This window comes from Budorcas taxicolor, chromosome 3 (assembly GCF_023091745.1).
Source record: "Budorcas taxicolor isolate Tak-1 chromosome 3, Takin1.1, whole genome shotgun sequence".
Lineage (NCBI taxonomy): Eukaryota > Metazoa > Chordata > Mammalia > Artiodactyla > Bovidae > Budorcas > Budorcas taxicolor.
In genome coordinates this window covers 19,840,699-19,856,103 of record NC_068912.1, presented here as the reverse complement: position 1 = coordinate 19,856,103, position 15,405 = coordinate 19,840,699, and the positions used below count along the sequence as shown (strand labels likewise).

Below are 15,405 nucleotides of genomic sequence, written 5' to 3'. Positions count from 1 at the left end.
GGATGGATAAATTGTGGTTTATGCACTTGAAATATTATATAGATAAAAATAAGCGAATAATAGCTATCTACAACATGGATGAATCTTAGAAATAATGTTATGTGGGGGAAAAAAAGCAAACCACAGGGGAGTATTAGAGGATAAAATTTTGTAAAGCTAAAAAGCAAAACCATTTTTAAAGGGTATATACATAAATGGAAAGGAGATATATATATATATGTATGTATATATTGCAGGTAGTTAATAAACACAAAATTGAAGATAGTGGTGACCTCTAGGGAGAGCCAGGAGCTTAGGCTAGGGGAAGAACACAAGAAATTCAGTAGTATTTCTAATGTTTTAATGTACAAATTGGGTGATGGGTCATTTATTATGCTTCATAACTTATTCACGTTAAATATATTCTTTATAGATATCAAACATTACATATAATTTTTAAAAATCTGCAATGGTGGACATAAATGAACAGATGAATGAAGGCTTCCTGAAAGAAAACGGAGAATCCCTGATGGAAGCTACCCTATGCAGAAGATAAAGTAGGTCCTTAATTAATAATGTTGGTTGGTTTACTGCTTTTCCCAAATATATACCTGGATTCCTTTCCTACTGGTGCTCCCTGATAGGCAAGTTACCTCCTTCCATACACACAGCCTAAACCCACAGTCCCAGACGGGCTAAATCCTGACACTTACATGACAAGAGACTGACACCTGGTGGATACAGAGTGAATTTAATGAAATGACTAGGGAGTAGATCTCACTCTACTTGGTCAAAGAGGCAGTAGAGTGGAGCATTGGGAATGAGGAGAAAACTAAAAGTCAGGATGGAGGTGGAAGAAAAAGGGGGATTGTTATCCAGATGAGACTAAAGAGCTAGTCTCCAAATGAGAAAGCGTTTCCTCTCATTCCTTGAGACCAGAAGAAGACGAAAGAGGTTTACAGCTGCTGTAAGGAAAATTCAAGACTATTTGGAAAAAAAAGGAAGGAAGATAACTGGTCTCAGCCTAGCAAGCTAAAACCACACCTACTTCATAGCAGTGGCCAGGTGTCAGGTGACTCCCCGGGAACTCCCCACTCCCAGTCCCCACTGAGGAATCTATGTGATTCTAAGGAGGCTGATCCTGCCTTTTTTTCCAAAAGGTACAGGCCATGATGTAGAGTGAATAAGCAAATTAGCATTTATTATACCAATCTCCTGTCCACAGTGACTGGCTAGGGATGTGACCCAGGCTGATCTCACCGAAGTGAATCTTAGGGCTATTGCTAGGATTCCTGGCACAAAGATGCCCTCTCTTTCTGGCTGGACATGAGAGAGGAAACATGGAATCCCAGGAGTGGTGGCAGCCACGAGATGGACCAGGCTTAAGATGATCCTACAGAAGGTAGAGTGGTGGGGGAAAAGCAATCAGGTATTTAGAGACTTACAGAGTCACTGGATCAGCTTTACCTGGAGCTGGCCCTACCTCTGGGCTTGCCAGTCACATGAGCGAATAAATCTTTGTTTTTAAGCCAGTCTGAGTTAGGTTTTCTATGACTTAAAACCAAAAGACTCCAAGCCTAGGCATTCATCGTATTTCATCCCTATATTCGAACAAGATAGTGCAGGGATCCAGGAGAGGGGTCACTATAGATTCGTGACTCTAAAGCGAAGGGGACTGAGCAAAAATCAGGTGAGAGGCAAAAATCAGGCACTGTGTAAGACAGGGTGCCTCAGCTGTCTATACAGAAGAGAATGAAGAGCCAAGTGAGAAGCAAGTGCAAAGAAGGGCCTCTTCTAGGCAGCCAGGTAGAGTTAACATAGGGCTATAAACACTCCTTCCCACATACCTATCATGGGGGTGCTGCTTTGGGGTCTTTTCGCTCATGGGGAATGGAGCTCGGAAGCACATGCCCCTTTAAGTCTTTATTACCCTGTGCGGAGGTGTCTGCTTCTCCCCTGACCAAATGAAGAGCCTCCTTTTGGCTTCTACTGCCCCTGATGACGCTCACTTTGGGGGTGACAGGAGGAATTTTATCTTCTGCTTCTTTGGCATGACGGGAACTGGGGCCCCTTCCTCCTTTGGAAACAGCACCATCCTCCTGACCCTGGGCAAGCACCCCCCTCTCAGCCTCTCCCACTGGCCCTGGCCCCCCTGACCCTCCAGCTGAGTTGCTCTCCCCTCCAGAGGCCCATGACTCCCGTGGTAACCTTGAGGACTGGGCCGAGTCCACAGCAGCTGCTGACTTGTCGGGGGTAGAATTCCTTTCCCTACTTCCACCTGATTTTTTTCGAGGGCGCCCCCGTTTTCTTTTGGCATCACTTCCTGTATCGTCTAGATCCTGCTTTGTGGCTTTAGCTGGTGGGTCCTGCCCACTGGCTTCGCTCACAGGCACTTCAGCTGTCCTCTTGACACCTTTGTCATGGGGTCCCGGGTCACCACCTATGCCCACTTCCCTGTTCTCTGCACCCCTTGGCTGAGTGAGTCCCCCAGGGGGAGCTTGCCCAGGCCCAGGTCCAGGTCCAGGCAAAGCAGGAACCGTTGGTAAGATCATGTTAATGATGGGAACAGCTGCTTGGGGTCCCCCAGCCCTACTGGGCAGAGGCAGTGCAGCCATTTTCAGAGTGCCTGAAGAAAGTTTGGGGGCCAGGATGGGTGGAGAGACTCGGATTGGCGGAATAAGTGAGCGAGGGGCTCGGGGGAGGAGCAGAGGCAGCCGCGCCACTAGGGCATTAACCTGCGGGTTATTGGCTACTGGTGCCGGGCTCTCCACTACACTCTTCTTTCGCTCTCCACGTGCAGAGGGGCCAGCCCCAGCCCGGGGGTCTAGCTCTTTAGGAGGCTAAAAAGTAAAGAGAAGAACATAGTAAGTGGGAAGACTGGACAATGGAGGGAATATAGGAACAGGACGTGAAAAAGTACTGAACCCACTGGGCGAAGGGTATACTATACCTCCAGCCCAGGGGAGTAAGGTCAAGGGCATCAGCTTCCTCACCTGGGCCTGTCTCTCTGGTCTCTTATGAGAACCGCCCTCCAGGTTCTCTACCCCATTCTTGGATTTAGATGACCGTTCCCGAGGGGCATGTTCGTCCTCTTCTGCGGAAGTGCCAGAAAAGGAAAAAAGGTGAGGAAGGAACAAAATGGAGGAGGGAGGTGATTCTGATTAACTGACTGGTAGAGAGGCAGGGGAAAGAGGTGGGCTAAGGCATGTCTGGGAAGGGTCTCTAGGAACAGAAGGTGTCTCTCTCCTCATCTGTGGGAGAGCCTTTAAGGGTGAAAGTGGCTGAAGGTTTCTCAGAACATAATACAGCGTCCACCCACCAGCGAGTCCCATAGCTTTGAGAACATGGGCATGTGCAGATCGGGCAGAGATGAGATGCTGCTGTAGCAGGAAGCGGGCAACCTCAACGATGGAACTGAAGGACCGTTTCAGGATTCGTTCAGCCCAGTCACAGGTCAAGGCACAGGCTGCTTCCACCAGCTCATCCCGAGGTGCTGGGGTTACTTCTGGGCCCATTTCTGGCTAAACAGGGGAAGGACACGCCCAATCACACTGTGAACAAGGGCCCTTCCGCCCCTCTCAGGCACCAGTGTTGACCCTAAGACCAGACTAGGGATGGCAGTAGCTTCTATCATCCCATCCCAGAAACCCCCAAATTCTCTTCCTCCTCTGCCTCAGCCATAGCGTAGGCAGAAGGGCATATCCTATAGACTGAGAAACTGTGCCAAACGACCTAGGCTGTGTCAGGCCTCAAAACATCTCCCGAAGTCTTCTGCCATCTACCCTGGGGAGAAGAGTGTAGTCGGAGGGTTGTTACTTACACTCTCAGAGCCCTTTAGGTCAAGTCCGGGCAAGGGCGGCATAGATACCAAGGTCTTCCTTCGTATGCCACTGTAGCAATATCTGACATAAGTTAAGGGGTAACCAACACACTGGAGGTGCCCAAGTAGGAAGGTTGGGCTGTTTCCACTTCCAGCTCTTCACATCCTCATCCTAAGTTTCTTTCCCCAGGTCCTCCAGCCCACCCTCTCCAGTCAAGGATACTTGGACTGGCCCCGGCCACCAAGCCTTCGGGCCTTGATGTCAGGGAAGATCTCTCTGATGATTTTGCCAAAGTTGGCTGTGCTGAGCGGGCGGCAACACGCAAGGCTCTCGCAGTACTTCCTGAATGAGGCAGGGACAGAGTGGGAAGAATACTCAGAGCAGGAGGTTTGTGGGTGGGTTCAGAGGGTCCCTGGGAATCAAGGTTGGGAAACCCTTGAAGTTAGGCTCCATAAAGGCAGGGGCCTCTCCAGGGAGGAGGGGATAGTCCTAGGCCCACCTTCCCAGACCCCATCTACCCCCTCCCATCCACCCACCGATAGGCATCATAAACACTTTGTTTTGGCAGGCAGGTGTCGGTATGCTCTTCTAGGTGGTTGCGGATCCACCTGTAAGCATACATGTACTCCTCATTGCTGAGTGTACTTGGCTCTGAGCTGCAAGAGAAATAAGAGAGACAAATATTACTAACATCCCAACAGTTGCCCTGGTTCCATCCATCCAGATTATCACTCAGTAGGGCTGGACTGAATCAGTGCATCCAGAATTCACCTTTCCCTGGTAAACCAAGGCAGAACAGCAACTTTTATTCCCAACTAAGGAGAGCTGTTATGACTTATCCTATTCACCAAGCCCTTTTTAAGGGAGCCTTTCTTTTTTCTTAAAGTTTTTATTGAATTTGTTACAATACTGCTCCTGGTGTTTACGTTTTGGTCGGGAGTCATGTGGGATCTTAGCTCCCCAACCAGGGATTGAAACCGCACCCCCTGCATTGGAAAGTGAAGTCTTAACCACTTAGACCACCAGGGACCACCCCTAGGGACCCTTTCTTTAAAAATAAGCACCTCTGATATCTAAAATTCCAGCACCAAACCTACCTTTTGTCTCCAGTACTGGGCCCCGAGGGGAGCTGAAGGTAGAGATACAACTTGTCATTGTCTGAGAATTTCTGTACATCTTGCTGAGGTAAGGAGGAACAGAGAGGCAGGAAAAATTATAAGGTCAAGAAATACCCAAGGTAGGATCCTCTGATCCTTACTAAACAGTCTAGCTTAGTGAGTGAGTGTCAGGCTGACAAAGGACCTTAGAATTGATTTGAGGCTAGGTGCTCAACATGCCCTGAGGAGCCCTTAAGGATTACCAAGGTGAGAAGGGGAGTGGCGGGGATCAGCTCTGATTCCTACTGGGCTTCTCCACAAGAGGTCACAGAGATGAAGTGAGATGCTCAAGGTCAAAGCGATAACAAGTTGTAAAGCCATTTATCTTCTGACAGGGTAGACAGCACTGACTCCCTTGCATAAACCTTTCTAACCCATATCCGTACCATCTTCATCCCCCCCACCAATGCCATCTCTCTTGCCTTCTTCCCCAAAATACTCACCAGGATCCCCTCTACTTTGTTCTGCACGGCCTTGCTGTAGAGAAGAGGAAAAAGCTGGAGGTCATACAAAAGATTTCTCCCCATCCCTGTGGATGACTGCCAGGGAGAGGAAGGGGCCTGAAAAGCCTAGCAGGTGCTCAAGAACTGCTACCATGATGAAAATCTCCCCTGGTCAGATGCACTCGCTTGAGGAGGTGCAGGTCATCTAATACAGAGGAAGAGAAGGGCTATAGGGATCTATACCCAGGTCTGAAACAAGGTTTAGAGATGGTGATGAGTACTTACGAAATGGTACCTCGGAGCCTCTGAAGAAGGGTGGTCGGTTCCCCTGCCTCAGCACTGCCTGAGGAAGTCCTTCCCCCAGTCTTTGGGCTCTTCGCATCAGGTTCATCTTCTGCCATCCTGGCATGAGGGCTAGAGTTGAGAGAAGACAGGACAAGAAGATTTAACAAGATTTCCCTTCCCCGCTGGAAGTCCCAGGGCACTCCTCACCTCTCTACCCAGAAAGACAGAAAAACAGAAAGAAAGCCTCCGAATTTCCCCAGTGGTCTTTTTCTATAATTTGCCTTCTCCAAAAATTAGAAATTATTCCATTACTTCTCCAGGCCCATATATACCCAAAGAGATCTTTACCATCTCCATTCTATCTGCCCCACCTTTCTGCAGTCTCCTAAATGTGGAAAACTGTAAAGGAAGAGATACGGGGGATTGGAAATCCACGTTAGAGAAACATTTTCATTTCTGCCTCTGACCCCATACTGCCCTCCTTTCCCTCAACAACCACCACAAGATAAAGTTGTCTAATTCTCTAATAGACTCCTCACCACTGAATTTGCCTGGGAGGTCAGAAAGGATACGAACATTTTCTGCCCTTCCAGGCTTGGAAAAAACTGGGCCCAACTTCTCATTACTTAATCTCGCCACGGCTTCCCCCGCAGCTCCCCCTCCCCACGTCGCCGGCCCCTACGTCATCGCCCTCACCTCCCCTCCCGACGCGCGCCCCCACTCCCTCCCTTCCCCCTCCACTCAATCCCGCGTTGCTGCAAAGTAGGGGGTTCAGGGTAGCGGAACTCCTGTGCTGGGCGTAGAAAACCCGGTTGCGGGAAAGGGGTCCTAGATTCGGGGCACGTGCACATGGGTGAAGAAGCAGTTGAAAATACAGCCAGAATCTTGTCTGCTCTCCTCCCAACTCATATTGCCCCCTCCCTACCTTTGAACAGTCACCTTCCCAAACAAGCAACAATAAAGGTAAGGGAGAAAGAGAAACTACCTCGTAGCCACCTTCACTCCAGCCCAGCCCCACGATCCTGGCCCAGCGGGCTCGTGCGTTGCTTTATTTCCTTTTTTCTGAATGGCTGGAACGGCCCCAATCTGCCTAGATACTCGGACAGCCTGCTCTACGATTGGTCGTTGCTGCCACCCGGAGACAGAAGGCGCCGGGCTCGCACCGGCGGCCGCTAAAATCTGCCTGGTAACAGAATCTGATTGGTCAATAGGGGAGGGAAAATCCAAAGTTGGTCTTATTTGAGTCAAGAGGGGGAAGTCCGGGTTAGGTTTCGGTTAAAACTGGGGTCGGTTGGGACTGCCGGTCCCAAGAGGTTCTTCTCTTAAAGGGACCGCAGGACGAAAGACCGGACGCTCTCCTCCTTTTGAAGCTTTCTTTGCTTTCTCCTTCCGTGTTTCAGTTTTGCCTTCGGGAGTCAGAGCTACTGGAAGAAAAGATTCAATGGATGATAAAATAGCTAGAAAATTATAGGTAGTAGTGATGGAAGTCGCTGGAAACTCACAGTACCAGCTTTCGATGAAAAACAAGTTGAACTATTCCCCCTAATCCCCACCACCCAACACGTGCTTGCAGACACTCTGAAGAAACCCGCAAGCACAAGCTCACATTCCTCAGTTGATGCAGGCCTCTTAACCTCAGCAGCTGTACCACATAAAGCTAAAGTGCCCTTAGTCTTCCTAGTTTCCCGCAAGTACCTTCCTTCCAAAGAGTCGCTGCTGCTTTTGCATCCCCTTAGTTCTGCAGTCAGTGAACAATGGAATTTTGACTGACAATGGCACCCCACTCCAGTACTCTTGCCTGGAAAATACCATGGACGGAGGAGCCTGGTGGGCTGCAGTCCATGGGGTCGCGAACAGTCGGACTGAGCGACTTCACTTTCACTTTTCACTTTCATGCATTGGAGAAGGAAATGGCAACCCACTCCAGTGTTCTTGCCTGCAGAATCCCAGGGACGGCGGAGCCTGGTGGGCTGCCGTCTATGGGGTCGCACAGAGTCGGACACGACTGAAGCAGCAGCCAGCAGCAGCAGTTCTGCAGTCAGTGAACAATGGAATTTTGACTGAATCCCCAAGGGGTGCTGAATTCCCACCTGGACTTTTTCGTTTCAGAGAACATTGTACTGAACGGTCAAGCGTCCCTCTCCCTTTTGGTTAAGGCTTTTTAAGGTCATGAGCCTAATGAAAACAATGAAGCTTCTGCCATGAAAACAATGAAGCTTCTGCCATGAAAACACAGGTACAGGCCAAGTGGTGCATCTAATTTAAGAGCTCAAGGACTCAAGGTTAACCACCCTTTGAATGGATGCACAGTTTTCTGTTTTGCGCAGCAGATACATTACACCCAAAACTATGTTTGTAGTCCTGACCTGCAGTTCTCCAGTCTCATCATCATTGTGTTTTTTGTAAAGAGGAGAGCAGTGTTGCCTCCTCATGTGTTCATGCAGCTCAGTCATTTTGACTCTTTGTGACCCCCTGGACAGTAGCCCACCAGTCTCCTCTGTCCAGGGATTTTTCCAGGCAAGAATACTGGAGTTGGTTGCCATTCCCTTCTCCATGGGATCGTCCCAACCCAGGGACAGAACCCATGTCTCTGGGGTCTCCTGCATTGGCAGGCAAATTCTTTACCACTGAGCCGTCTGGGAAGCCTGATTTTGTGATCATCGCCCTTTGCAGCCTGCATTTCCCTACTACCAGCTTTGGTGGGTCCTGGGGGAACAAACCCAGGGGATTGTGGAGTTGGGGAAATACAAATATACTGCCTAGAAATACAAATATACTGCCTAGAAGGTTTTCTAGCAACAGCTAAAATTTATTTGTTTATTGCGTGCCAGATACCAGACCAAACGTTAAATACCTTATTTTGAAGTAGGAACTATTGTTGCCTCCGTTTTACACGCAAGGAAGCAGACTTGGAGAGGTGAAGGGACTTGTCCAGAGTTACATTGTAGTAAGTGCTGGAATCAGGATCCAAAGTCAGTCCCTCTGCCTTCCGAGGCCATTCTCTTGAATACTGCCCTAGATTGCATTTATACAGATCTTCAGGTGCTCATGTACAAATATGGGTATAGACTGATGGAAAGATACCCCAAACACCACTGTTTGATACAAAGTGGAATGTAAAGCACTTTAAATGGAAAAAGAATTTGGGATTAATTATACTGGCTTACGATTTTCATTCTTTTTTTGAAAAAGTAATCTTATTTATTTATTTTTGGCTGCACTGGGTCTTTGTTGCTGTGTGGGCTTCTCATTGCTGAGGCTTCTCTTGTTGCTGAGCAGGGGCTCTAGGGCATGTGGGCTCAGTAGCTGAGGTTCCCAGGCTCGAGAGCACAGGCTCAGTAGTTCTAGTGCACAAACTTAGTTGCTCTGAGGCACGTAGATCAGGGATTGAACCTGTGTCTCCTGCATTGGCAGCTGGATTCTATATCACTGAACCACCACAGAAGCCCTGGCTTAGGAATTTGAAGGTGGCAGAGAATAATCAGAAGCTTTAGCAAAGGGAGGAAAAGTATCATAGCTGTGAAAGGGAAATTATTTTGACAGCACTGTAGAAAGGCCAGGTTGGGTTGGGAGGTGGGAAGGCTAGAGATGGGGAAAACAGGCAACTAAATATTTATGCCAAATTTCTGCCTAAGAGCTGAGGATACAAAGCTGAATAAGGTATAATAAGGTATTGTTGCAGGAAGGAAGCCAATTCTGACTCCATGTTGAAAACTGTTTCTTTGACTTGCTTTTATTATTATAATTATACTCAATGGCTTGCCTGGAGGACCCTGCCCCTCTGCTTGACTGTAAACTAAAAGTGCCTTTGTTTAGTTTGTCCCTGCCCACCTGTGAATAGAAGAGACTAACACACCCCTCTGAAGGCTGGACATTCCCTTGAAGATGTTTTGCAAGACTGAAGACCCTTTCATTTTATTTCCCCACTGCATCTCCGTCTCTATTCTGCCTTTTGACTTCAGTTCCTCATTGCTTCTTTCTCTCTAATCTATAAACCAACCTGGCATCCAGACCCCAATAAGATGGTGATTTTGAGGCGCTAGCCTTGTCTCTTGGATTCATTGGTCTATTGTGCAGCGAGCAGAGTGAGATTGGACTTGGTAACAGTATGATGGTCCTTGCCCTGAGAAGTAACAATAAAAATTGTCTGATAAGCATCATTATAATAACAGCAAATATTTATTAACATTAATATGTGCTGAGGGTTGTTCTAGGGCCTCATATATGTTACATTTTTAATCTCATAGCAACTCTATCAGATAGATACAATGATTATTCCTATTTTACAGATGAGGAGACTGAGGTAATGAGAGATTAATACTTTGCCCAAGATTACACAGTAAGTGATGGACCTAGGATCTGAACTGGGCTGTCTGGATTCAGAATTTGCTCTTAGGCACTGTTATACATTGCTTACTAAAACTGGGAAGGAATTTCTTTTTTCTTTAATATTTACTTTTACTTATGTGTTTGGGTATGGCACATGCAATCTCCAATCTCCCTTGCATGTGATCTTTTTTTAGTTTTGGCATGCAGAATCTCTAGTTGTGTTGCAGGAAGGGGGACCCCTTCCAGGGCCCGAAACTGGGCTCTTGTCTAACACTTGGAAATGAATTGTCCGAGGAGACACATGTGCTGACAAAGCAAGAAATTTTATTGGGAAAGGGCACCCGGGTGGAGAGCAGTAGGGTAAGGGAATCCAGGAGAACTGCTCTGCCGCGTGGCTCGCAGCCTCGGGTTTTATGGTGATGGGATTAGTTTCTGGGTTGTCTTTAGCCAATCATTCTGACTCAGAGTCCTTCCTGGTGGTGCATGCCTTGTTCAGCCAAGATGGATGCTAGAGAGAAGGATTCTGGGAGGTGGCGGGACATGTGGTGTCTCCTTTTGACCTTTCCGGAACTCTTCTGGTTGGTGGAGGCTTATTAGTTCCCTGTTCCTTACCAGGACCTCCTGTCGTAAAACAGCTCATGCAAATAGTTACTATGGTGCCTGGCCAGGGTGGGCGGTTTCAATCAGTGTGCTTCCCCTAACAGTTGTGGCTTCTGGGCTCTAGTTCCCCCACCAGGGATCAAACCTGGGCCCCCCCACATTGAGAGCTCAGAGTCCCAGCCACTGGGTTACCAGGGAAGTCCTAGGAGGGAATTTCTTAAACAAACATAAGAATGTAAACCGTAAAGGAAAATACAGATCAATTTAGATACATTAATATTAAAAACAAATTTATTTTTAAAACTACTATAAAAAGAATGCAAAGTCAAGCTACAAACTTGGAGAAGATGTTTTCAAGACATAACTGAAAAGGATTGTTATCTGGAATTTATAAAGACCTCCTACAAATAAAAAGATGAACCACCAAATAGAGTAAAGGGCAGAGAAAATGAACAGGAATTCTATAAAAGAAGCAGAAATGGCTCATAAATATGGACAGTTATTCATTCTCTATAGTAATCAAGAAAATATAAAGTAAAACCACATGAAGATATCATTTCACACTCACTAATAAACTGGCAAAAATTTAAAAGTCTAGCAATATTGAGATTTGACATGGCTGTGGATCAACAGGAGCTCTCATCTACTGCTGGTGAAAAGTATAACTTGGTATAACTATTTTGAGAAATCATGTGTTTTTGTATAACTATTTTGTATTACTTGGTAATGTCGAATGTGTTAATATCTTATGATTCTGCAATCCTACCCCTACAGATATGCCCTAAAGACAGAGGAGTAAGGTTTATAGTCCCATTGATTGCATTAGCAAAACTGGAAACAACCCAAATGCCCACCTGCAGTGGAATAATAAATTGTAGTACATTCATATGATGGAATGTCAGAGAGCAGTATAAATGAATGAGCCATGGCTACACATGTCCACATGGATGAATTTTAGAAACAGTGAAAGAACGCAAAAGGAAATATACAGTACAATGCAATGAATAGCTATTTAATGGCAGGCAAAACTGAATAATGTATTATTTATGGATTTATATATCTGGTAAAAAAATAAATGAAAAGTAATAGTATCATTATCATAAAGTTAAGGATATAAGTTACCTCTGGTATGCAAGGGAAAAAGGTTTGGGAATAATTGTTCTGCAGCCAATCAATCAATAATGTCTTCCATAGGACCTAATTTAATTCATTTGTTTCCCAAATGGATGGCCAGTCATTTCAAAATATTTATCATTTCCTTCTTATTATAGTGATTTCCTTTTATAATGTTATTCTTTTATCCTATGCTAAGTTCCCTTTTATAGTTGGGCCTATTTCTGGGCCTTTTTCTCTTCTGTTGATTTTATTTGACTAATAGTCTATCCATAACACTCTATTTTAATTAATGTAATTATATAGTATGTTTGGGTAACTCAGTGGTAAAGAATTCACCTGCCAATGCAGGTAATGTGTTTCATCCCTGGGTTTCATTCCAGGATTGGGAGGATCCCCTGGAGAAAGTGAAAATGTTGCTGAGTTGTGTCTGACTTTTTGTGTGACTCCACGGACGGTAGCCCATGAGTGTCCTCTGTCTGTGGAATTCTCCAGGCAAGAATGCTGGAGTGGGAATGAAGAGATGCAAGAATGAGGGAATCCTGGGTTCTCATCCAGGGGATCTTTCTGACCCAGGGATCTAACCTGGCTCTCCTGCATTGCAGGCAGATTCTTTACTGTCTGAGCCACCAGGGAAGCCCCCTCCCCTGGAGAAGGAAATGGCAACCCACTTTAGTATTCTTGCCTGGAAAAATCCCATGGGCAGAGGAACCTGGCGGGCTATATAGTCCATGGGGTTGAAAAAGAGTCAGAATTGACTCAGTGACTAAACAACAACAGCAGCAGTGTGTTTTGATGTCTAATGCTGAAAGTTTTCCCTTATTAGTTTTGTTAACTGAAAAAAATTATCCCTACATAGGGAAGATTATATTTTTCAAATATGGGCACAATAACAGTTCTGGTTCCACGTGGTATTCCAGAACCTTGCCACTTTCCCATCAAGAGGTCGAATTTGTTTCTTGTCCCCTTAATTTAGCCTTTGTGAGTGTCTCAATAAATGCCTGTGGTGGAAGTGACACTGTATGACGTCCAAGTCTGGGTTAGAACAGGTAATAGCATTTCTTCTTTCCTGTCTCTTGGGACATGCCCTTGGAAACCAGCCGCCACGTTGTGAGGAAGCCACGCAGCCAGATGGAAAGGCCCTGTGTAGGTCATAGCCCCAGCTGGGGTCCCAGGTGACAGCCAGCATCACTCATCAGACATGTGAGTGAGTGAGCCAGCCAACGGCTCTAGCCTCTAGCCTTTAATTTGCTCCCATTGACACAGAGTGGAACAGAAACAAGCTGTTCCCATAGAGCCCTTTCTAAATTACAGGTTTGTGAGTAAAAATATTAATCCGCTCAGTTTTGGAGGTCATCTGTTACACAGCAATAGATAACTGAAACAGTGGATTTAAATTTCTAGATTAGTTTTAGAAACATCTTGTCAAGTTTCACTATAAAACCTTCACTCCTCTGAGGTAACATGTTCTGCTCAGTAGCATACTACACCCACTACCCTGTCCTTACAAACTGAAGTCTACCTAAATGGAAGTTGTTGTTGAATTTCTTCTTAAAAGTGGGAATTTTACTATATATATGTAAAGTATATACACACGCACACATATATCTTCAACTTAACTTTAAAAATAATACTTGTTTTTATTTATTTATTTGGCTGAGGCAGATCTCAGTTGTGGCACATGGGATCTTCAATCTTCATTGCGGCATGTGAACTCTTAATTGCAATATGTGGGATCTATTTCCTCAACCAAGAATTGAACCTGGTCCCCCTACACGGGGAGTGCAGAGTCTCAGCCACTGGACCACCAGGAAGTCCCTGCAACTTACTTTTTTTAACCTTACAAAATACTGTACATATTCGTCTGTCAGGTAGTATTTAGAGCAGAAAGTCTGCTAAGCATCAAAACCAGTAAGGCAGGGAAGGGACTCCTAAGAGCATGCTGGAGAATGGCCAAGAGCAGATATTTAGAGCATGGAGCCAGGCAATCAAACACATGGAAGATGCAAGAAGGAGGATTATCCTCATTAGTCCCTGAGATGAGTGCAGTTGCCTGGGACCCAACCACAGTGTGTGGGAGGGCTGATCATGCTTGATGGAATGGCAGTGGGGTGGACACTTTCCAGTACTCTCACATCTTTCCTCATGGTAGACTGAGGCTACAGCTTTTCTCAGGGTGGAAGGGTGTCCCTGGGCTTAGCAAACTCTCCAGAACCTTCCAGATGGTTTCCTAGGCCAACTTGTGGAGCTGACCATGGTGCTGGCAGGAGATGCCAGGTGATAGACCAGAGTTTTCACATAGCAAGCTTAGTTTTGCTATTGCTCAGTAGCCCAGCGGTGGAGCATGGGGTGGAATCTTCATGAAGAGAGAGGTCTTGTCATGGTGGATATATCAGGGATTAGGGGAGACTGGGTCACAGGAGGGCTGGTGACAGGAGGGCCTCTCTTGTATTTGGAGTGTCTGTTCCAGTGATATAGGGGCAGAAATAGTGAGATGAGGATTAGGATTAGGATGCAGGTGAAGAGACTTCTTTAAAAAAATACAATTTTTATTATGAAAAAATTTCAAATATAGAAAAAAGGAAGGAAAACTATAACCCCTATATACACTTACCCATCATCCTGCTTTAAGAATTATCAACATTTGGCCAATCTTGTTTTATCTAGACCTCCTCCACTCTCCAACTCACTCACTCTAGATTATTTAATATAGATATTCATTGTATCATTATAGCTGTTATATATATATATTAAATAATATATCATATATCAAATAGTTAAGGATTTATGTAAATACTTCAGTATGATTAAAAATAAGGACTCTTTTTAACACAGTCCTAATGCCATAATCACACCTAAAAAATAATCTGTTATTATCATCAAATAGCCACTGGGTGTCCAAATTTTTCCAATTTTCTGAAAGAAAATGTACTTTTCTGTGATATGTTCAAAACAATAACAGCAAGGTCCACACACTGCATTACATTTGGTTTTGGTTGATGTTTCTTAAATATTTCTAATCTATATTTTCTCAGTTTATTTGTTGAGGAAACTGGTCATTTGCTCTATAGAATTTCCCACATTCCCCATTTTTATAACTGCACCTTTATAGTACAATAACCTTTTATTATTTAAAAATTTATTTATTTGTATGTATTTATTTATTTTTGGTAGCTCTGAGTCTTTGTTGCTGCGCAAGCTTTCTCCAATGGCAGTCCTTCTCATCGCAGGGGCTTCTCTTGTGGCAGAGTGCTGGCTGTAGGCAAGAAGGCTCAGTAGTTGGGGCTCACCAACTCCAGAGCGCAGGCTCAGTTGTTGTGGTGCATAGGCTTAACTTCCTGACAGAATGTGGGATCTTCCCAGACCAGGGATCATACCCATGTCCCCTACATTGGCAAGTGGATTCTTAACCACTGGACCACCAGGGAGGTCCTGTTTTTAAACTTTTAAAACTTGTTCCTCTGTCTCTTTTGTTTCCTGTAAACTGACCATGTCTCTTCAGTCTTGATCAGTTTAATTTTGACTTTTTGGCAAGAATACTTTATAGGTGGTGCTGTGTACTTCTTCCTACTGCATCACATTAGGACGTACTCTTTGTGATATAAAGGTTGAATAGTGTATTCGGGTTTCATCATCTGATCTAGCCATTATGAAACCCCATTTTGGTCTTTCACTGAA

General features: G+C 45.4%; 1 protein-coding gene across 1 annotated transcript; it reads right to left on the bottom strand.

The window, feature by feature from the left end:
• Positions 1–361: 361 nt before the first annotated feature.
• RFX5 (regulatory factor X5) lies at positions 362–6,724 on the bottom strand. The gene is made up of 10 exons (XM_052637263.1): positions 6,671–6,724; positions 5,686–5,814; positions 5,401–5,434; positions 4,898–4,980; positions 4,337–4,456; positions 4,023–4,142; positions 3,800–3,881; positions 3,299–3,500; positions 2,973–3,073; positions 362–2,819 (listed from the first exon to the last, which is right to left on the bottom strand). The coding sequence occupies exons 2-10, from the start codon at positions 5,799–5,801 to the stop codon at positions 1,830–1,832; spliced, it is 1,848 nt and encodes a 615-aa protein (XP_052493223.1). The 5' UTR covers positions 5,802–5,814; positions 6,671–6,724; the 3' UTR covers positions 362–1,829.
• Between the last annotated feature and the right edge of the window lie 8,681 nt (positions 6,725–15,405).